The 24036-nt window shown below is 39.9% G+C and overlaps 1 protein-coding gene across 1 annotated transcript in view; it reads right to left on the reverse strand.

Annotated features, from left to right (window-relative positions):
• Positions 1-3911: 3911 nt before the first annotated feature.
• LOC126355732 (RRP12-like protein) overlaps positions 3912-24036 on the reverse strand; it is a 157211-nt gene continuing 137086 nt past the window's right edge. Inside the window, exons 21-23 of the mRNA XM_050006101.1 lie at positions 9681-9800; positions 4277-4460; positions 3912-4167 (exon numbers count right to left, since the gene is read on the reverse strand). Of these exons, the coding sequence (XP_049862058.1) occupies positions 4059-4167; positions 4277-4460; positions 9681-9800 (413 nt within the window). The 3' untranslated portion in view covers positions 3912-4058. The remainder of the gene's footprint in view (positions 4168-4276; positions 4461-9680; positions 9801-24036) is intronic.

Below are 24036 nucleotides of genomic sequence, written 5' to 3' on the forward strand. Positions count from 1 at the left end.
GATATTCGGGAATCCAGCCGGCTGGATTCCCGAATATCCAAGATGTCGACATTGACAATGTTCTGTTGCAGTAGTCACTGAAGGCATCACACATTGCTCTCTTGACAGCTTAATGTATTTCATTCTGCAGCTTTCTATCTAGACCCACACTTTGACACCTATTATGTAGTAATATCTGATTCTTTACAAGTTTCTTTGCAGTGGTTATATACCATGGGGACCCCTACCATTATGAAATGTTGTTCTGGGTACATATCTACCCAATGCATGGTTCACTATTCTTTTAAACTTGAGCAAGAGTTCCTCTAAATGCTCCTGCTCTTTGCTGAGTTTCAATTTTCTTTTTGAGATCTGACACTACTAACTTTTTGTCTAGTTAACTGAACACATATCTTTCTGCTTGATTTTTGTCCTTTGGTAATCATTGTTGCCACAACTGCATCATGGTCACTGATACCATTTCTGGTGTGGACATTCTCAAAGAGGTCAGGTCTATTTGTTGCCATTAGATCCAATGTATTTCCAACATAAGTGGCATTCCTATCTGTTCTATATAGTTTTCAGAGAAGGCATTTGCTTAAGTTTCATAGGTTGTCTTATCACACCCATCACTAACAAAACTATAATTTTCCTAATTAATTGTCAGATGATTAAAGGCTCCACCAATGATTACAGTATGATTGGGAAACTTGCATGAAAGAGAACAGAGGTGTCCTCTAAAAGTTATCAGTTACATCAGGAAATGACTCTGGTGTGCAATAGAAGGATCCAATTACCATTTTATGTGCTGCACTTTTGATACTGAGTCTTGTCCAAACACACTCACATGCTGCTTCAGTTTCTACCTTGATGATTTGGAGTTTCTTGTCTACTGCGACACATACACCATCTCCACTTCCCGTTTGCTTGTCCTTTCAATATACCCTTAAATTGCCCTAAAAATATCACTGCTATCAATTTCAGGTTTCAACCAGCTTTCTGTACCTTTTGTTACATGAAACTGCTTTTCATGAGCACTTCAAACTACAACACTTTGTTGTGAATGCTTTGGCAGTTTACCATTGGGATTTTAATACTCTCACCTGTGGGAAGCATTTCTTTTGCTCTTACCCACTGATACTTCTGGGTTTCCTAGAGCTACTGTTATCTGGATTGGGTGGAGAGTCACCTAATCTGCAAAACCCTTGTGTGCATCACACACACAGTCAGCTATCTGAGTGGCAGCCTCTGATGTGTCGTGCACATTAGCAGCTTACTCAGTCACCATGACAGATACAATGTCCAATGCAGCTTGTAAAATAAGATCTTTCATTAAGGTGCCAAGTTTCTTGTTCTTTGATACATGGTGAGGCACTTTGTCTTATGAGAGAAGTGCCTTTGTATGAATTGTTTATTTAGTGGAAGCTTTTGTTTTGTTCTGTCATTCTTTTCTTTTAACTTGTGGGAAAAATATTCTTGTGATTTGTTTATCAAATGACTGAGATTCGACTCCAAATATTGTTTCATTTTATTAGGAAGCATGCTTTCAGCAGCTAGAACATCAAAACAAATGACACACTGTGGTGCGTCTTTATTTCCGATAGTACTACAAGTTATAGCAAAATTCAAGTAACTGTCGACATACTTCCTGCATTTTCGTCTATTCATGCTTTTAGAAATGCACAATACATTTGAAGTATCACACCTTGTACTCACATTTAAAAATATGTCCATCCTTACAGAGAAATACAAATCACAAAAGACAAACAACAATTGGGAAGGGGCTGTATTTGACAAAACTAACCTTCAAACTTATTGATCTGAATAAAAACAAATGAGTCATGTAGTACGAATCTGTTGGCATCTACCACACTGGCATGCTAACAAAACTTACTTATCAGTCCATTAGATAACACTGCTAGGGCACATTTTATTTCTCTACTCAGAAAGCAAATACCCAAATCATTATTTTTATTAAACTGCTGCGACACCCCTAGAAGCCACAACACACAGTTTCAAAACCCTTTATTAGAGGGAACTGCAAATGACACAAGTTTTAGGAGAAACAGACACCAAAATATATAGAATAAATAACGGAGGGTGTTCAGTGAACTGCTACACTGTGGTGAAGAGTTTGACACAAGAAAGCAAACTTTGGATGAATGTATTAAATGAGATCTCTCAACAATGTCTATCTTAAATGTTTATTGAGTTACAGTGGTGAAGTAGCATGGCCATGGTCATTCACTTGGTGTTAATCCTGTACATTTCTGACCGTATGGATATTTAAAGGCACTGGCGTATTCAATATGTCTGCTTGTGTGCACGCGCGCGCGTTTGTGTGTGTGTGTGTGTGTGTGTGTGTGTGTGTGTGTGTGTGTGTGTGTGTGTGTGTGTTATTCATTGTGCCTCTCTACCGGCGCTTTCCCGCTTGGTAAGTCTTGGAATCTTTGTTTTTAATATATTTTTCCCATGTGGAAGTTTCTTTCTATTTTATTTACATCCACTGTTAATGTACACACTTTACAGGATATAGTGTCCCAAGCATATGACCAAACACAAGGACAACCAGGTGTGTCCACATGATTTTGTTATTCATTTAGAAAGGCTGAGGATGTGTAAGAATGCGCAGCTATTGCAGTGAGAAACTGCTGCAAAGTCAGTAGACCAACGACTGTCATAAGAGACAATGGCCCATACCTCAATAAATATTTGCTCCCAGACATATGTTTATAGTTTTCCCTAGTTTTGGACACACACACACACACACACACACACACACACACACACACACACACACACACACACAGCCACTGCCGAGGCCAACCTCAGTGGCCATAGACAGTGGCCATGTGTGAGTTTGAGCTGATGTTCATGCTTTTGTGTGCGTGTGTGTGTGTGTGTGTGTGTGTGTGTGTGTGTGTGAGTGTGTGTGTTAAGGCCCGTCCACACGCAACGATCTGTCTGCGCCCATCACATCTGCGCAAACAGATCGTCGCGTGTGGACAGAAGATTTGCACCAACCTGAGGTGTGTGCAAACCTGGAAGTTGGAGTAAGATGTTTAAAAAAAACATCTTGTACAGGTAACCCGACAGTACAAGGTGATTTTTTTAAACACCTTGTTCAGGTCACCCGACAGTACAGCAGACAAACAAATGAAACACAGGATTAGGCAAAATGCATCTGTGTCATCCACAGGTTGGAGGTGACTGCAAATGTATAAAGAGGCCTCATTTTAACTCCCACAAGAAAAAGCTAAATACCTGAACCATCAAGATGAATGATGGCCTGTTAGCAAGTAGGGTGTGTTACCTCATGAGGTTGTCAATGTACACACACCTTGCCATCATTGTAACTCGACATCGGCCCAACCACCTTGTTTCCATATTTGAGCTTCATATGTTTCTGTTCTTGCATCCCTCCTAAGCAATACAGACATTTCCTGCAACAAATTTAATGCAACTTACGGAATTTCACCTTAACTGGATTTCAGTTTGCAAACTGTCCAGTCCCTATTCCTGATACGAGTACTACTTTTTATGGCATTGTTCATTAAAACCAAATTTCAGTAACATTATTCTTATGACAGTCACTAAGTCCAACAAAAATATTTGTTAGAAGCAGAAATTCCTTAAAAGTGGGTTTGTTAACACACATACGTATTTCTGACCAGACTAAAAGGAATCATTAATGACTGATTCAGGTCAAAGATTGCAACTGAGGGAGAAACTGTATTCCAAAAATATATTTTTTTCTTTGCAGTAACTGTAAAACTGGTAGCTTCACTGTATTTCATATACAAATCAATATCAAACTGTGCCTCAGTGTAAGGACAGCCTGATTCAATTTATGCTCTGTGGTACAATGAAAATAATACACACACTAACAAAACTAAAATTGTTATATCAAGAAGTAAATTTCATAAAGAAAATTTGTTTTCACAATCAAACATTTATTTAAAAAGTCTATACACAAGAAGAGATAATCATAAATATAAATAAGACATTCCTCGTATGTACAGCCAAAGCACAGCCTATATATTCACATTCATTCATCTGAGGTTCATAACTTTGTATTTTTACTTCCTTCTTTTAAGTCCTTTGCTCTTTGCTTTGCTTCCTTTCATAGCCCCCTTCTTTGCACCCTTTATAACACTTGAAAAGTGTCCTGATTGTTTTGCTTTTTTCCTAAAAAAGAGAAAAAATTGTTACAATGAAGTAAAAAAAATTACAAACTATAACACTTCAGAAAAAGCATTTTTTTTTACAAAGAATACAAAACACTACTGGTTGTTACCTTTTATTAAGAAATTTGCGAGACAAAGGCAGATAAGCATAAGGATCTGGACGACCCTTTCTCTTCATGTCTCCTTGAGCTTTCTTTGCACGATATTCTGATCCCAAGGTCACTGAAGGAGCTGTTTTTCCTTTGCCTTTATGCACAGCCTTCTTCACGGGTCGATGAATGCCAGTACCTCCAGCTGATGAAAAGTGAAAACTACATTGGACCATTTTACAAAATATAGCAAGAGAGAATATGAGTAAAAGAACTTGAACTCCAAGTGAATGCATAAAAACTATGTCTATGTACTCTATCCAAAATGTAAATTAAAGCTGTCACTCAATTTTAGAAAGAGACCACATAGGGATTTATAAGTCATGCTTTTCCTCTACAAAACTGTAATTACTTGTTATTCCAACATATTCAGTCTTCACTAGACGGTGAAGCAAAACAAAAACAGGTAGGTAGGTAGGTAGGTAGGTAGGGTAGGTAGGTAGGTAGGTGTGTGTGTGTGTGTGTGTGTGTGTGTGTGTGTGTGTGTGTGTGTGTGTGTGTGTTTCTTCAGCTACCTTTACTGTACTCATTCAGGTACAGTTCACTAATACTGTTTTGCTTTGTAGCTTATATTATGACAATGTTTTGTTTACCATAACAATGCTACTTGTTAATCATTCGCTGATTCTGGAAAACAACCAATGATCTTACACACTCACTGTTATGATTTATCATTTTCTTCCCGAGTTACAACAACACTGTAGGTTTCAATTGTGGTAGCCTCACCATACGTAAGTAATTCAGAGCAATGTCATGCTTTACTTGTTGGCTGTTTCATACACCATACAAATCACGGTGTCAACAAATCACAATGGATGAAATTTGATTTCATACATGAGAACAATAAATAGAGGCCTTATTGTCAATTAATATATTAACATGTCAAGGAAAACAAAGATGATTGCCAAGTGTCTTACAACTGAGAAAGCCATTCACAACACTGACACTATCTGACAGACAATGTGAGAAGACAACAGTGCAACACTGAACGATACCACACATGACAATTGTATATTAAGCGAATTCAGTTTAAAAAGATACATTAAACTGATGCAAAGAAAGATATCATGTTAACTTCATTTACTATAAATGATGTTATTGCAGAGCTTGTCATTGTGTCAACAACAGTTTAGACGATAAAGTTATTGAATCAGTTATATTTTGCCATATGATACACACGAAAAAACCATAAAAGGTGCAGTAATTTTATTATTTAAATCAGTAAAGATACCGTCCATTAAACTGTAACATCGGAGCTACCACTCCTGGAACTGTAATTTAACTGCACAAGTAGGAAAAAGCACTAGCTTCTCTCTACTTTCAAATTTTTTCACACTAGAGTTTTTTCAACTCCTTGTTGATGAAACACATGATTACTCTAAACACATTTTGTTTTGACATTCAAAGCTAAGGTCAAGTAAAAGTGAATGGAAAGATGTAACATCCATGGAAATGAAAACTTTCATAGGAATTGTTTTCTTATTGGTGTTTATTCACATCAGTCAGCCAACAACAAAAGTTATTTAATTTACTGCATGAAACATCATGTTAAGGATTCTGAGATCTTTAAATGTATATAGAGACTTATCTTCAAACGATCATATTGGTAAGATTCATCCTATGATGGATTATTTCAAACTTAAAATGGATAAACTGTGTCATCCCCCTTGTGAACTCGCCAAAGAAACATACTTGGTTTTGTGGAGAAGTCAACAGGAATGGAAACAGTACATTCAAGGCAAACACAGATATCCCCTTACAACCAGAGAGGATCATAGTGAAAAAATGTCTTAAAATTTGTGTTACTGGAGTAATATTAAGTTGGTCTAGAAAATTCTGCTTGATAGGTAGGCAAATATAACATAATGTTTACTATATTAAAAACAAAGATTCCATGACTTACCAAATGGGAAAGCACTGGTAGATAGGCACAATAAAAAAACACACAAACACACACACAAAATTTCAAGCTTTCGTAACCAACGGTTGCTTCGTCAGGAAAGAGGGAAGGAGAGGGTAATTCCAATCCCGGGAGCAGAAAGACTTACCTTAGGGGGAAAAAAGGACAGGTATACACACACACACACACACACACACACACACACACACACACACACACACACACACACACACAGTCACACCCATCCACACATTTACAGACACAAGCACTCTCCTTCCCTCTTACCTGATGAAGCCACCGTTGGTTGCGAAAGCTTGAAATTTTGTGTGTGTGTGTGTGTGTGTGTGTGTGTGTGTGTGTGTTTGTGTTTTTTTATTGTGCCTATCTACCAGCACTTTCCCGTTTGGTAAGTCATGGAATCTTTGTTTTTAATTTTTTTTCCATGTGGAATGTTTCTTTCTATTTTATTTATAATGTTTACTATGACACACAAGAATTACTGAGCAAAAAATCAAATTACTTGACCTGCAAGATATCTGTAAAGCACTTGCTGCCTGCACCCACTTTCATCAGCCGCACATGTCAGGTGTCGGATATCTGAGTAGATTTTTGGTACAAATTTTAGAGAGATCAGTTCACGGTTACAGTTAGGCCTTATTATCTAACTAATTAAAGTGATCTGTGAGAAAAGAACAGACTGTGCCATGAAAAGGTAAGGCTCAGTTGAGCTGATGTATAAGAGGAAGTTACTAATGTTACTGATGAAATTAAGCAATGGAAACTCCAGGTTGGAATATCAACAATATAAGAAAAAAGATAGATTGCTACTCACCATAAAGATGAAACACTGAGTTGCAGACAACCAATATGAAATGACTGTAGTCCTTTAGTTGTGGCTGTCTCCAACTCAACATGTCAGCTTTATGGTGAGTAGCAAGCCATCTTTTTCCTTGCATTGTTAATGATACTGCTGTCTCTTCATCATAGAATTCTCCATCATTTTGTCTTCTAATGTTGCTGTTCTCTGTTAAATTCACTTACTGTTATTTGTATTTTCTAATTCAATCAACAGACATCTACTAATATTGTCTGGCTATCTTTACAAAATTGTCCAAAAGATATAAATGATTGTATTAATATTAGCTCTGTCTTATTACATTTCTTTATGGAAAACAAAAGAGCAGCTGTACCGCAGAGGTCACTATGCGAGCTCACTGCATCAACTGCTCAGAATAATTTTGCTGAATTTTATACGTCAGGGTTCCATTACACATAGGGTGTGGCCACACAGGTAACAGGAGCTGTGTGAAGTGCATTGAATAGTTTTTTTTTTATTTTAGAGGGTCTTGGAAAAGTACAAACAAGGGCACAAGTCTCAAACAGTGCAGGTCAAACATAGAACAAGGGTACGCCTAGCAAACATCAGTATTACAGTTGAACGTTTTCATAGCTGTGTTGGGAAAGAACCAGATCTCCAAGCTCTACCAGGAGGCATTGAAGTAGAAATCGTTCTAGGTACTGAAAGCTGGATATATGTTTTTACCAGGGACCTAACAGTGTTCAAAAATGACATACAAAATTCAGTTGTAGTCTGTGGAGACTTCAATTTCCCCTCAATACATTAGCAAATATTTGTGTTTAAAGTTGGTTGTAGGCATAAACCAATGTCTGAAATTGTAGTAGTGGAAAAATGATTGAGCAGGGAGCTGACACTTAGTGTAAATGGTTGCAATAACATATTAGACCTCTTAACACAATTGTGAACAAGTAGTGTGTGTGTGTCATTTTTATTCACTTGTTTTTCTCCCCCTAGTTTGCTTCTTTTGCTCTGTTTATTCCATACCATTTGTTTTATTGTCTCCACTTGCCATCTTTTGTTTTTCTTCCTCCTTTAACCAACTTTTCTTTTCATTATCACTCTTGTCATCACTGAACTGACATAGGCCTGTTATCTCTGAATTCTTACTTTTGACATGCTTTTGTTCAACTCTGGCTTACTTCATATTAAGTATGTGGGTCCCACTTGACATAAGTGACCTGGCTACCCTTCACCCTCCCTCCTCTAGCTTTGCCAGCAATTCCCTTTTTTCTGCCTTCAAGAACACCCAAGTCCTGAAAGTTACGAGTATTGTTGGTATTCAGTTATCAGCTCTACTGAGAGGCGAACTACCTGAAGGTCAGCACTGGCCAACTCGTCTGCCTCTTTATGAATGTAATTGAAAATGTAGTGCTGTATTCTGAGTAAATTACATAATTGCAGTCTGGAAGCAGACTGCTCCAACAACATTCAAAACCAATAAGACTCAACTGGACAAGAATGCACAACAGTCCCAAATACAATGGAAACCTCATAATTCTTACAAAATTGATTGAATTATGCGAGTTTTGCAGGTTTCTACAATATCAAAAGCAAAATTCCATGCAGCACTACTTCAAAAAAGAAAATAGGCTTACAAAATGAAATGAATGACATGATGTTGTTGTCTATCCAAGATATTAGGAACTATATTTCATTAATTCAGTGTAGTTTCAGTTGCGAAGATATTTCCAGAATTTGTGTATTTGAGTAAATGAGAATCCTGAAATGATACACACAAAAAAATATATATTTCTCAAAGATTGTTGTTTGGTATAAATGAACTTGTTAGTGTGACACTAAATGTTGTATAGCTCATCATGGGATACTAGTTCTATCATTACTGTGTATCTAAAAGGTGTAGTTTAAGTACAAAAACAAATGAATTATTATAACCTGAAACTAAAGACCAATAATAGAATTTACAAAGTGATGAGAGTCATACACACCACAGCACTCACAAATCAGATGAACTGGTTAATGTCAATTGGATAGTATGTCATCCGTTATGGAACACAAAATTGCAGGGCCACGAATCTAAAAAAATTAAGAATATCGTAGCTAAATCCAGTATGGAATAAAAGCAATATTATGAAAAGAATGGTTGCTCCTCACGATATAGCGGAGATGCTGAGTTACAGGTAGGCACAACACAAAGACTGTCAAACATTTTTCAAACATATCTGGAAAATGTTTGACAAGTCATTTTGTTGTGCCTATCTGCGACTCAGCATCTCCACTATATGATGAGTAGCAACTATCCTTTTCATAATATTGCTGAAATATCATTTCTGTACTTTCCAATCTTTTATATTGTTTCACTTGTCATAACAAAAGTAATAATGATACAATGTGCATCAATTGTATACACTCACAACACTAACTGCAATTAAAAAAGAACTAACTCCTTTTAATACAAATAATCAAAGATATCATTTACATATACTACATGCCAAGCAGCAGTAGGAGGACAAAACACAAAAGTTATGGAAACTTCATAACCTCTTTTATATGTTTTGTTCTGCCACCACTGTTTTTTATTTTTTTTTATCTACACGACTGTATCATATTTTGAAAAACTGATCACTTTGTTGGCATATTAAACATACCTCTGTATTTCATAGCTGGCTCACTCTGTGCATCAGTGCTAACACTCATTCTTCTCTTTCTTCCAACAATGGGACCAACTGATGACGCTGCAACACTCTTGGTCTCGCCATCCTCATCACCTGAAAAAAAGAATTATATGAGAACGTTAATTACAAAACTAGCAATATTACTTTCCTCAAAACACACAGTGATATTACACTGATTGTTTTCTAAGATTATACATTTACTTCCCTTGGTACTGATATGATAGTTCACTGTAAGACATTTATTAACCACCTGTGTGTTCTTCAATGCATTATACTGACAGTATCTGAAATTATGATTCTTGGGAACCATTGAATGGTTTGCTCACTTCAGCTGTGCTACCACTGAAGCTATGTGGGTTATCAAATACACACAGGAAAAGGTTGCAGTAAGGCCTGTAGTGAATCTTATCAGTTTGCCCACCTGTCCCACTGCATAGTTTTTGATTACACTATCTGGGTCACATGTGGTCTGATTGTATCAAAGATTTGACATATTTCATTAATACACTAACTTGGATAGTGTGTAGCCAGAAGAATATTGGTTTGCTTTCAAGTGATGACATTCGCCATAGTTCTATTAAAGGGGGTACTGAAACAGCTAAACGGGATTATTTCATGCTGAAAATACAATTGTAAAAACACTGTCCAATGAACACATACTTCAAAGTGAACAACAAATCTCATGACCATATGGATGGGATGGTGACAAGCAGACATCTATGTTCATTGATTGCAGCTTCATGGAAAAATCTGAAGCACATGTACTGGAATGTAAGCAACCAAAACTTCAAGTATGCGATTTTGTTACCTGAACTACACACTCATCTTGTCAAGATCTGACATAGGAGCTCAGACATTTCAGGAAAATTTGGAGGGAGGTAGGGAGGAGGGGAGGGAGGGAGTGGCAGTAAAAAAAAACAGTTATTACTTATGACATAAAAAAAGGAAATCACAAACTACTAATGTTACATGATCTGTAAGTTACAAAATAAAGTTACAAAAGTGCACTGATCGAGAGAACCCGAGCTTGTTTTGTTCATTAGTGAAATCTAGAATCTTCTACATTGTGGAGGCTAGGTTGCCCATACTTTTCTTGATTTCCGAAGAGCCTTTCAAAGTGTTCAGTTACATCACCAAGCAAACAAGTTACTGATTATTGCAACAGGTACGCAATGGGAATGAAGACTTCCTAGCAAGAAAGAAACCAATACATCTTTCATAAAAGGGCAAGAATCAGAAGTAAAAGTAGTGTCCAACATACACTGAGGAAGTGTAATGGGATTGTTACTGTTTATACTATGTATAAATGAAATAAATGAAAGGGCAGATAACATCTGCAGCTGTTTAAGGCTGTCCACAGATAATTCAGTTGCTGCAAAACATAGGACGATTTGCATAAGGTCAGCACACAGTACAAAGGCTAGCAGCTCACATTCAACACAAATACACATAATGGGCATAAATGGACACAATGATACAATATCTTTTAAATGTCTGAGTTAAAACAACATATCTTCATGTTTTATTGCGAGTGCATTTCAACAGCTAGTCATGCACAACTTTAATAGTAACTGCTATCTAGTTTGTTAATGAGCAACCTCTTGCTATGTCTACAGATCTATATCCTCAGAGCTATATCCTTTCCTCCAAACCCCTCTCCCAATCCGAAACCTCTGTCCTATCCAAAGGCCTCACCTTCAGCCCCACTCCCAGGTTCAACCAACCTGCCCTTGTCAAAGATTTACTGTCCTACACTCGTAGTCTCTGCTGGAAATATCACTTTGCCACGAAGAAAAATAATCCTGATCCCACTCCTAATGATCCAACTCCCCGAGACACTATCCCAATTGAACCCTACCTGGAACAGTTCCGTCCTCCATCACAGCGGGACCCACCTCCTATTCCTCAAAATCACCCTCTCCAAACCTTCCAGGAATTTCTCACTTCCAGCCTTGCCTCTCAATCTTTCTTGAAAAACCTTAATCCTACTCCCAACATCACCACAGCCGAAGCCCAGGCTATCCGTGATCTGAAAGCTGACCGATCCATCATCATTCTTCCGGCTGACAAGGGTTCCACGACCGTGGTACTTGATCGTCGGGAGTATGTGGCTGAGGGACTGCGTCAGCTTTCAGACGACTCTACATACAAAGTTTGCCAAGGTAATCCCATTCCTGATGTCCAGGCGGAGCTTCAAGGAATCCTCAGAACCTCAGGCCCCCTACAAAACCTTTCACCTGACTCCATCAAACTCCTGACCCCACCGACACCTCGCACTCCTACCTTCTACCTACTTCCTAAAATTCACAAACCCAAACATCCTGGCCGCCCCATTGTAGCTGGTTACCAAGCCCCCACAGAACGTATCTCTGCCTACGTAGATCAACACCTTCAACCCATTACATGCAGTCTCCCATCCTTCATCAAAGACACCAACCACTTTCTCAAACGCCTGGAATCCGTACCCAGTCTGTTACCCCCGGAAACCATCCTTGTAACCATTGATGCCACTTCCCTATACACAAATATCCCGCACGTCCAGGGCCTCGCTGCAATGGAGCACTTCCTTTCACGTCAATCACCTGCCACCCTACCTAAAACCTCTTTCCTCCTCACCTTAGCCAGCTTCATCCTGACCCACAACTTCTTCACTTTTGAAGGCCAGACATACCAACAATTAAAGGGAACAGCCATGGGTACCGGGATGGCCCCTCGTATGCCAACCTATTTATGGGTCGCTTAGAGGAAGCCTTCTTGGTTACCCAAGCCTGCCAACCCAAAGTTTGGTACAGATTTATTGATGACATCTTCATGATCTGGACTCACAGTGAAGAACAACTCCAGAATTTCCTCTCCAACCTCAACTCCTTTGGTTCCATCAGATTCACCTGGTCCTACTCCAAATCCCATGCCACTTTCCTTGACGTTGACCTCCATCTGTCCAATGGCCAGCTTCACACATCGGTCCACATCAAACCCACCAACAAGCAAGAGTACCTCCATTATGACAGCTGCCACCCATTCCATATCAAACGGTCCCTTCCCTACAGCCTAGGCCTTCGTGGCAAACGAATCTGCTCCAGTCCTGAATCCCTGAACCATTACACCAACAACCTGAAAACAGCTTTCGATCCCGCAACTATCCTTCCGACCTGGTACAGAAGCAGATAACCAGAGCCACTTCCTCATCCCCTCAAACCCAGAATCTCTCACAGAAGAACCCTAAAAGTGCCCCACTTGTGACAGGATACTTCCCGGGACTGGATCAGACTCTGAATGTGGCTCTCCAGCAGGGATATGACTTCCTAAAATCCTGCCCCGAAATGAGATCAATCCTTCATGAAATCCTCCCCACTCCACCAAGAGTGTCTTTCCGCTGTCCACCTAACCTTCGTAACCTCTTGGTTCATCCCTATGAAATCCCCAAACCACCTTCCCTACCCTCAGGCTCCTACTCTTGCAACCGCCCCCGGTGTAAAACCTGTCCTATGCACCCTCCCACCACCACCTACTCCAGTCCTGTAACCCGGAAGGTGTACACGATCAAAGGCAGGGCCACCTGTGAAAGCACCCATGTGATTTACCAACTGACCTGCCTGCACTGTGACGCTTTCTATGTGGGAATGACCAGCAACAAACTGTCCATTTGCATGAATGGACACAGGCAGACAGTGTTTGTTGGTAATGAGGATCACCCTGTGGCTAAACATGCCTTTGTGCACGGCCAGCACATCTTGGCACAGTGTTACACCATCCGAGTTATCTGGATACTTCCTACCAACACTAACCTATCTGAATTCCAGAGAGGGGAACTTGCCCTTCAATATATCCTCTCTTCTCAATATCCACCAGGCCTCAACGCTAATTTCAAGTTTCCGCCACTCATACTTCACCTGTCTTTCAACATCTTTGCCTCCACACTTCCGCCTCGACTTACATCTCTGCCCTTACTCTTTGCCTTTAAATATGTCTGCTTGTGTGTGTGTATGTATGGACGGGTGTGTGTGTGTGTGTGTGTGTGTGTGTGTGTGTGTGTGTGTGCGTGTGTGTGTGCGCGCAATTATATACCTACCCTTTTTTCCCCCTAAGGTAAGTCTTTCCGCTCCCGGGATTGGAATGACTCCTTACCCTCTCCCTTAAAACCCACATCCTTTCATCTTTCCTTTTCCTTCCCTCTTTCCTGACGAAGCAGCCGCCGGTTGCGAAAGCTCGAAATTCTGTGTGTGTGTTTTATTCATTGCGCCTATCTACCAGCACTTTCCCGCTTGGTAAGTCTTGGAATCTTTGTTTTTAATATATTTTTCCCATGTGGAAGTTTCTTTCTATTTTATTTACATGATCTATATCCTCATGATTACTATGCAATTGGATCACTCCATGGCAGGTGGTCTACAGGTTCCCAAACGACCATCATACATTTTGTTGAAATTTTTCCATGAACATCACACATGTTCTCTCCAGTGAACATTTGTAAAGTCTCACATCATTAATTCGGTGCTTCTGGTGATATAGTCATTAGTTTGACCTCATTGTGGACCTATCAGCAAAACACCCATGAGTTTTTGGCAACATCAAGACATAATATCTCCAGTAATATTTTCTTGAAAGAAACAGAACTACGTCATCTTTTACAATGTTTTGAGCTCTCCTAAGTGAAATAATAATTTAAAAAATTGTGAGCTATTTGCATATGGATAATTTGAAGTTGTCAGAAAAAACAAAACCCCGGAAGAATGTAGGAGTTTAGCTTTTTATATCTCCGGAAGTAATTGCAGTATACATCTGAATCCTTGTACGTAATAACTCGGCAATACAAAATCTTAGAGTAGAAAATTTAATATTGCTATTGCTTTCCAATAGTTACAAGTTGAGAGCAAAGTTGATTATTCTAAAAATGCCAAAAAATCACTATTTTTGTCCACTTTTACAAAAAATGTTTTCTGCCAACTCTTCCACAATTTTCATTAGAGACCCTGTATAAACATCTTAAAAATTATATTCTGATTTGGGATGCGAGCATATAAGCACTAAAAAGATAATGACAAGGTGGAGGTGCATTGAAGATGAGTCCATGTTCTGCTGGTATTCATATTAAATCTGACATATTTTATTATGTTCTAAAATTGTGTAATACTCTTTGGAGAAGGCAATACCAAAAGTCTTGATGAGTAGGAAGTGAGAGAAAGTCCAAATAACTCCAAAAATTTAATAAAAAGGGTGGCTTTTGTCATGACTCATAGTGACATAATTCAGTCTGTTTTTCTCCTATAACTACAGCATCAAACTGGTTACAAACTTCACAATTTAACTGTGATTTACAAAGGCAGTTGAGGTAATAGAAATAAAATTGCTGCATAAAAGCTGCAGCACATGTTGTATATAAACAGCCAACAGGTTTTACACCATTGTCATATCAGGTAAACTTTGGTGAAGTACACAGCAGTTTCCCGAAATTTTTTGGAATGGATTTATGTTATAGAGAATTTTTAGTATGTATTTTACCATGTAATGCTACTGTGTGCTAGTATAATTCTGATTTAAAATATGGTGCACTTTGTGGTTCATGTGGAACATTAGTGTACACATGTTGTTGTTGTTGTTGTGGTCTTCAGTCCTGAGACTGGTTTGATGCAGCTCTCCATGCTAATCAATCCTGTGCAAGCTCCTTCATCTCCCAGTACCTACTGCAACCTACATCCTTCTGAATCTGCTTAGTGTATTCATCTCTTGGTCTCCCTCTACGATTTTTACCCTCCACGCTGCCCTCCAATGCTAAATTGGTGATCCCTTGATGCCTCAGGACATGTCCTACCAACCGATCCCTTCTTCTAGTCAAGTTGTGCCACAAACTTCTCTTCTCCCCAATCCTATTCAATACCTCCTCATTAGATAAGTGATCTACCCACCTAATATTCAACATTCTACTGTAGCACCACATTTCGAAAGCTTCTATTCTCTTCTTGTCCAAACTATTTATCGTCCATGTTTCACTTCCATACATGGCTACACTCCATACAAATACATTCAGAAACGACTTCCTGACACTTAAATCTATACTCGATGGTAACAAATTTCTCTTCTTCAGAAACGCTTTCTTTGCCATTGCCAGTCTACATTTCATATCTTCTCTACTTCGACCATCATCAGTTATTTTGCTCCTCAAATAGCAAAACTCCTTTACTACTTTAAGTGTCTCATTTCCTAATCTAATTCCCTCAGCATCACATGACTTAATTCGACTACATTCCGTTATCCTTGTTTTGCTTTTGTTGATGTTCATCATATATCCTCCTTTCAGGACAATGTCCATTCCGTTCAACTGCTCTTCCGAGTCCTTTGCTGTCTCTGACAGAATTACAATGTCATCGGCGAACCTGAAAGTTTTTATTTCTTCTCCATGGATTTTAATACCTACTCCGAATTTTTCTTTCGTTTCCTGTTCTGCTTGCTCAATATACAGATTGAATAACATCGGGGAGAGGCTACAACCCTGTCTCACTCCCTTCCCAACCACTGCTTCCCTTTCATGTCCCTCAACTCTTATAACTGCCATCTGGTTGGAAATAGCCTTTCGCTCCCTCTATTTTACCCCTGCCACCTTTAGAATTTGAAAGAGAGTATTACCTTCACTACCGGAATAATTTCTTTTATCTCATCATACATTTCTTCAATTTCTTCGTCATCTGCAGAGCTAGTTGGCATATAAACTTGTACTACTGTAGTAGGCATGGGCTTCGTGTCTATCTTGGCCACTATAATACATTCACTATGCTGTTTGTAGTAGCTTACCCGCACTCCTATGTTTTTTTATTCATTATTAAACCTACACCTGCATTACATTTGATTTTGTATTTATAACCCTGTATTCACCTGACTTGAAGTCTTGTTCCTCCTGCCACCGAACTTCACTAATTCCCACTATGTCTAACTTTAACCTATCCATTTCCCTTTTTCAATTTTCTAACCTACCTGCTCGATTAAGGGATCTGACATTCCACGCTCTGATCCGTAGAATGCTTGTTTTCTTTCTCCTGATAACGATAACGACGCCCTCTTGAGTAGTCCCTGCCCGGAGATCCAAATGGGGGACTATTTTACCTCTGGAATATTTTACCCAAGAGGACACCATCATCATTTAACCACACAGTAAAGCTGCATGCCCTTGGGAAAAATTACGGCTGTAGTTTCCCCTTGCTTTCAGCCGTTTGCAGTACCACAACAGCAAGGCCGTTTTGGTTAGTGTTACAAGGCCAGATCAGTCAATCATCCAGACGGTTGCCCCTGCAACTACTGAAAAGGCTGCTGCCCCTCTTCGGGAACCACACGTTTGTCTGGCCTCTCAACAGATACCCCTCCATTGTGGTTGCACCTACAGTATGGCTATCTGTATCGTTGAGGCATGCAAACCTCCCCACCAACGGCAAGGTCCATGGTTCATGGGGGGAGAGTGTACATATGAAAAATTATGTAAATGTGTTTGTATGGTCCATGATGGCTTAACCACTGCTGGTTCCTTTTAAAGTGAGGAAATCAGTATCCCTATCACCATAGGGGCCATGTTGTGCAACAGCAGCCACTGCTTCACGTGGATTTGCCCAACATAGTCCTTACCTACTACACTGGGGGAACATTTTCTATCATTGAGATTTCAAGAAAGAGCACAGCAATGCAAATAACCATGCTTCTGTTTGAGGAAAGCAATAATGTGTCCCTTGTCCAAAGGGTGAGGAAGCCAGCAACAGAAAATTGGCCATCAATTGAACAGAAACACATGATAAAGTCACCAAGCCCCCCCCCCCCTCCCAGCACTGGCTCAGCTGTATGTGTATTCTCTGTGGCACTCTTGAGGCAGTGAGGACCCTGCAAAAACTTCAGTCTGGTTGCAGCAAACATGTCACTCCTTAGCAGCTCAAGGCTAAGTGATATTAAACTTGAACCTAGGCTTGCGACGAGCTTTCAAGAGGCAGGTGTTGTCACTGACATCATCCACTCAATTACATTCCTAGGTTTTCTGTCCTCCTATGAACTCATACCTGATATGCAGCATAGTTGTGACTGGGTTCAATTAACTTCATTAAGAACCAGCCCACTAATTTAGTGCACTGGTCTGATTGTGAAATTTGTTACAGGACTGCCTCCCCTCTTTCACCTCTGAGCAGAACTTCCATTGGTTATGCGACCAGGGTGTGATGGACGCCCACCAAAGCTGGTCCTCCCACATTCTTTCTACCACAGAGCCTTAGTCTGGACAAACTAGGGATTGCAAAGGGAGAATTCCATGTTATGGTTCAAGCAAGCACAGCCCAGCACTGAAGATTCCTGACCACTGCCTGTTATTTATTTATGCATTTATTTTACGTGGCAAGATTAGGGCCTTCAGGTCCTCTCTTACACCTAACCATGCATACTCAGATTGAACGAATTTCAGTTTCTACAGAACATTAAAGACATATAACATGTTATACAGCATTAATGTTAAAGAAAAAAAATAGAGATAATAACAGTAGTACAATGACAATTATAACAATCAAAAAAATAATTATAACAATCAAGAATAATAATAATAAATAATAATAATAGTAGTAATGACCATGTATATGAAAGGAAACATATTTTTCTTTTATGAATGTCAATCCTATTGCTAGTTGGGAATATTCTCGTTACGTTCTTGCAGCTTGTGAGTTATTCTCAGCGAGCAGAGACATAAGATGATAGAATGGGGTGAAAGAGATATAGAAGAGTTAGCTAGGTTACAGGAAGAGAAATAGAATGGTAAAATTCGAAGCTATGATGGAGAAGAGAAAGAAAGAGATGAGAGGGGCACAACAATGGTGGCTATACCATCCCTAATATGTTAGTTTTGAGTTTCCTCTTGAATGTTGAGTGGTTCTGGATAAGACGCAGGTAACAGGGGAGTGCGTTCCATAGTCGTATGGCTAAGATGGAGAAAGATTTTGTGTTATGTAAGGGTACAGCCAAGATGCTAGACGTATCCGATCTGGTACTGCGGTCGTGGAATGATGATAGGTGTTTAATGTGAGAAGATAAGTATTGGGGGCACCAGTGGCTAAGAAATCGATGAAGTAAGAACATCGTGTGAAGATTGCATGCCTTATGTGGGCATATCCAACCTAGCTGGGAGTATGAAGGACTGATATGATCATACAACTGTATATTGCACACGTATCTAACGCAAGCATTCATCACTAGCTCAAGGCATCTCGAATTTTCACTATTTGTGCTGTCTTGAACTACATCACAGTAGTAAAGATTAGGCAAGACTAGTGTTTTGACTAATTTTTATTTAACATGGGTTGGAAATATTTTTCTAAATTTTTGAATTGCACGTAGGGAGGAGAGTGATTTACGGCAAGCTGTGACTGTTTGTTTTTCCCAGTTTAGGTGTTCATCCAAGATTATTCCAAGGTCTTTCACTGTTTTTAGGTATGGTAGTTGGGTACCACTGAGGAGTATTTGAGGGACTGTTTCGCGAAAGTACTGGCTGATTAACTTTGGATGAGATACAAGTATGACCTGGGATTTCTTGGGGTTAAGTTTCAGACCTAGGTTCTGTGCCCATCGAGAAACAGAGCCAAGATCTGCGTTCATACTCGCTACTGCGTCAGCAATGCTCTTGGGGCTTGCACTTATGTACAGTTGGATGTCGTCGGCATATAGATGGTAGTTGCAGGAGTGGATCACTGAAGTAATATCATTAATGTACAGTGAGAAGAGCAGTGGACCAAGGATGGAGCCTTGGGGAACTCCAGAGCGCACGTTCTTCCACGATGACCTTTCCGACCCACAAATGACCTGTTGACTTCTGTTTTTGAGGTAGCTGTCGAACCAGTGTATTGCGCTATTTGAGAAATTCAGCTGTTTCATTTTAATTAGTAGTATATAAAAGTCAACTGTATCAAAAGCCTTGCAAAAGTCAAGCAGTGTTAGGATGGTAGCTTCACATCTGTCCACAGCACGTTTAATGTCATCAGTTACTTTGATTAATGCAGTTGCTGTACTATGGTGCTTTCGAAAGCCTGACTGATATTTGTCACGGGAGTTATGAGTTTTGAGGTAATCCGTCAGCTGTTCATGGACGATGTATTCTAGGGCTTTAAATGTTGCAGGTAGAATGCTGATCGGCGTGTAGTCACCTGGCGACTTGGGGTTGTCAGTCTTGGGTATAGGCTGAATTAAACTTTGCTTCCACTCAGTAGGATATGTACTACTGACAAGAGACAGGTTGAAGATGTCTGTGATAACTGGAATAATAGTGCCTACGACGTTCTTAATCATGCCAATGCTCACTCCATCATTTCCTACTGCCTCGGAAGAGATTCTCATAATTGCCTTGTGTACTGTGCCGGTAGTGACATGTTTTAGGAAAAACTTGTCTCTCGAGAGATTGATATCTTGGGGCTGGTAATTTGTCGCTGCGTGGCAGTTTACAGCTGTTGAGAAGAAATTGTTTAATTCTTCTGCAGACGCTTGATAAACAGCGTCAGATCTTCGCTTCCCTATACCTAAACTGCGCAGCTTTCTCCACGGTGCAGCAAGTTTTTATATGGCGCATACAACAGAGCGGGCATGTCTGATTTTGGCATTCCTCACGCTTTGCTTAGTTCTGTTTCGGAGTTTCCTATAAGCTTCATATGCCTCAGGAGTTGGGTTACGCGTGAAGGCCCCATGTGCAGCATCACGTTTATTCATTAACTGGCGTAATGCAGTGGTGAGCCATGGAGCCGGAGCTCTTTTTACCTTGACAGTGCGTTGAGGAGCATGTTTATCATACAGTGTAATAATTTTGCGACATAATTCCCAAATTTTTCCGTCTAAAGTCGATTCATTGCTTATATCATGCAAAGGGATGTCAATTAACTTCATTAAGAACCAGCCCACTAATTTAGTGGGTGGTCTGATTGTGAAATTTGTTACAGGACTGCCTCCCCTCTTGCACCTCTGAGCAGAGGTGCAAGACTGTCATGGTTAACATTTTTTAGTTTTCTGTAGGTTACCAGGTGAGATTTTTCTTTGGTGGTATGCATTGAGTAATTTAAGAATACCACGTCATGAGCAGAGAGTCCCGGACCGGATGTCTGATTGGTGCGAATTATGTTATCTGGTCGCTTTATTGCTATTGTAACTATGAGTGTGTGGCTGTGTGGTGCGTGATGAGTTGGGTCCAGCGGTGTTAAACTCATATCATTGGAGTGGAAGAGTCTCCTTAGTTTTTCTGCAGAGGGAGATTTTAACTGTAAGTCGATGTTTGTGTCGCCCATAATGATTGTGTGTTCATACTGTGTCACGAGCGAGGACAGGGCAGACTGAAAGGAGGACATGGCACCGACGTTTGGAGGTTTATAGATTACTCCGATTAACAGTTTCTGATTTGATGTATTTATTTCGAAAAACAAGAACTCTGCTTCCCCTTTGCCCTTTGCATCCGATGTGCATAGTATAGTAGGTGTCAGATCAGAGCGAACATAGGCACCCACACCACCCTCACGTCGTGTTTCACGATCTGCCCTTAGGAGAGAGTAACCAGTGATTCGGATAGCGTCTTTCCAGTCGTATATTTCTTTTCACACTAGTTCTTGTCAAGGTCTACAATCAGTTGCTGGTGGTGCCAGAGGATATACACTAAACAGTTAACACAACATCACTGGACTGTTGTAATTGCCCTACATGTCATATGGGCTGCGTAACACGGCAGTCATTCCACAGGTTTCTTGATGAAGTGCCAAAGGGCCTAGACTTCTGTTTTGCCCACATCTAAAACATTCTGGTGGCATTATTTTCACCAGAAGAACACAACTGTTATCTTGAAGACTTTTTCCACCACTTCACCAACTTCCATACAAGAACTCTAACATGCAATGGCATAGTGATGCGGAATATGTGGTGATGAGCAATTTGGATAGGTACGGCCATGGCCAGAATGTGGCTTTGTCACAGTGCTCTTGACACTTCTTGCAGCAGGTCCTTGAGTTTTGCACCATTGTTCTGTGCCACTGTCATCAATTGAAATTTACGGTCTTAAAATATGGCACAAATTCTGGACAGAACACCACCAAGCACATTTTTGGCACCACTGATGTACCGAATTTCGGTCATGAACTGGGCAATGAAATTTATATGGTTCATTTGGACTGGTGGATAGTTGTTCTGGGGTTGTGAAAATGTGAATTTCAGAAGGCAACAGTCATAAATATGGTGAAGACAAAGCCTTTGACCAAAACCCTGAAATAATTTATGACTTCGAGGTAGCCAGGCGCTCTGTATAGAATGATGGCGAAGAACACTTTTTCTGCTGATCTTTTGGTGAAAAAGATAAGGGCTCCCAAGATTCCATTGACATGCTGCCACAGAACTGCACCCATAGAATGGGCTGACAGATCTGAAAAGAGCAGTAAGGGGACTTTAGCAATAGGATGTGCGAGCAATGCATGCCATGTCAGTCTCACTTGGTATGCTTCAAACCCATAGATACTTATTTGACATCAGAGGTGTGGAAACATGCACTATGGGGCACAACATGCACTATGGGGCACATAGGACTGCAGAGAGTAATATACTTTTATCATGATGAGGTATGGTTGCGGGTTTCGCCCTAACATAGGGACAAGTTACTCTCTCAGGGTGGCAACCAATCCCAGAGGTAGACAATGTGGAACCAGCAGAGGTATCTTGAATCTAATAAAGCTCACTTTACTAGTGAGGCATTTGGCAGGACTCAGTAATATTCCATACTTGGTGGAGCAGTGGAAAAAGTTTAAAAGATGACATTAATGTTCTTTTGATGGAGACTATGCTACCAGAACATTGTATAAGTAACAAAACAGAAGTCTAGAGCCTTTAGCACTTTATTAATAAAACTGCACAATATGTGTGCAGTCTTACACACCATTCCTAGTTGCAGAACTCATGGATTCGTAACAGACACATTGCCAGCCACTACTTCACTGGCCCATCCCCAACAGTTCAGCCACTGCACAAGCAAACACCAATTAGTGCCATGCCAGACACTAGGAAAAGAGGCTAAACCACGATGAAATGATAGGATTTCAAGTGTGATACCACCTAGGCCCATGGGTGATTACATAAGCTGGTTTTATTCACACACTCCATGCAAGATGATAGAGTTTCATCATGGGTGGCACTTCCAAGGCTATCAGTAGTTCTAAAGGAATGTTGTCTACTGCTGAGGCCTTGTCTCGACTTAGATCTTTCAGTGCTCTATCAAATTCTTCACGCGGTATTGTATCTCCCATCTCATCTTCCTTTCCCATAATACTGCCCTCCCTTGCATAGACGCTCTATATACTCCCTCCACCTTTCCGATTTCCCTTCTTTGCTTAGGACTGATTTTCAGTCTGAGTTCTTGATATTGATACAGGTTGTTCTCTTTTCTGCAAAGGTCTCCCTAATTTTCCTGTAGATGGCATCTATCTTTCCCCTTATGATGTTGTTTTTATGGTTGTTGTTGTTGTCTTCAGTCCTGAGACTGGTTTGATGCAGCTCTCCATGCTACTCTATCCTGTGCAAGCTTCTTCATCACCCAGTACCTACTGCAACCTACATCCTTCTGAATCTGCTTAGTGTACTCACCTCTCGGTCTCCCTCTATGATTTTTACCCTCCACGCTGCCCTCCAAGCTAAATTTGTGATCCCTTGATGCCTCAAAACATGTCCTAAACATGTCCTACCTACCGATCCCTTTTTCTAGTCAAGTTGTGCCACAAACTTCTCTTCTCCCCAATCCTATTCAATACCTCCTCATTAGATACGTGATCTATCCACCTTATCTTCAGTATTCTTCTGTAGCACCACATTTCAAAAGCTTCTATTTTCTTCTTGTCCAAACTAGTTATCGTCCATATTTCACTTCCATACATGGCTACACTCCAAACAAATACTTTCAGAAACGACTTCCTGATACATAAATCTATATTCGATGTTAACAAATTTCTCTTCTTCAGAAACGCTTTCCTTGCCATTGCCAGTCTACATTTCATATCTTCTCTACTTCGACCATCATCAGTTATTTTACTTCCTAAATAGCAAAACTCCTTTACTATAAGTGTCTCATTTCCTAATCTAATTCCCTCAGCATCACCCGATTTAATTTGACTACATTCCATTATCCTCGTTTTGCTTTTGTTAATGTTAATCTTATATCCTCCTTTCAAGACACTGTCCATTCCGTTCAACTGCTCTTCCAAGTCCTTTGCCGTCTCTGACAGAATTACAATGTCATCGGCAAACCTCAAAGTTTTTACTTCTTCTCCATGAATTTTAATACCTACTCCAAATTTTTCTTTTGTTTCCT

This window comes from Schistocerca gregaria, chromosome 3 (assembly GCF_023897955.1).
Source record: "Schistocerca gregaria isolate iqSchGreg1 chromosome 3, iqSchGreg1.2, whole genome shotgun sequence".
Lineage (NCBI taxonomy): Eukaryota > Metazoa > Arthropoda > Insecta > Orthoptera > Acrididae > Schistocerca > Schistocerca gregaria.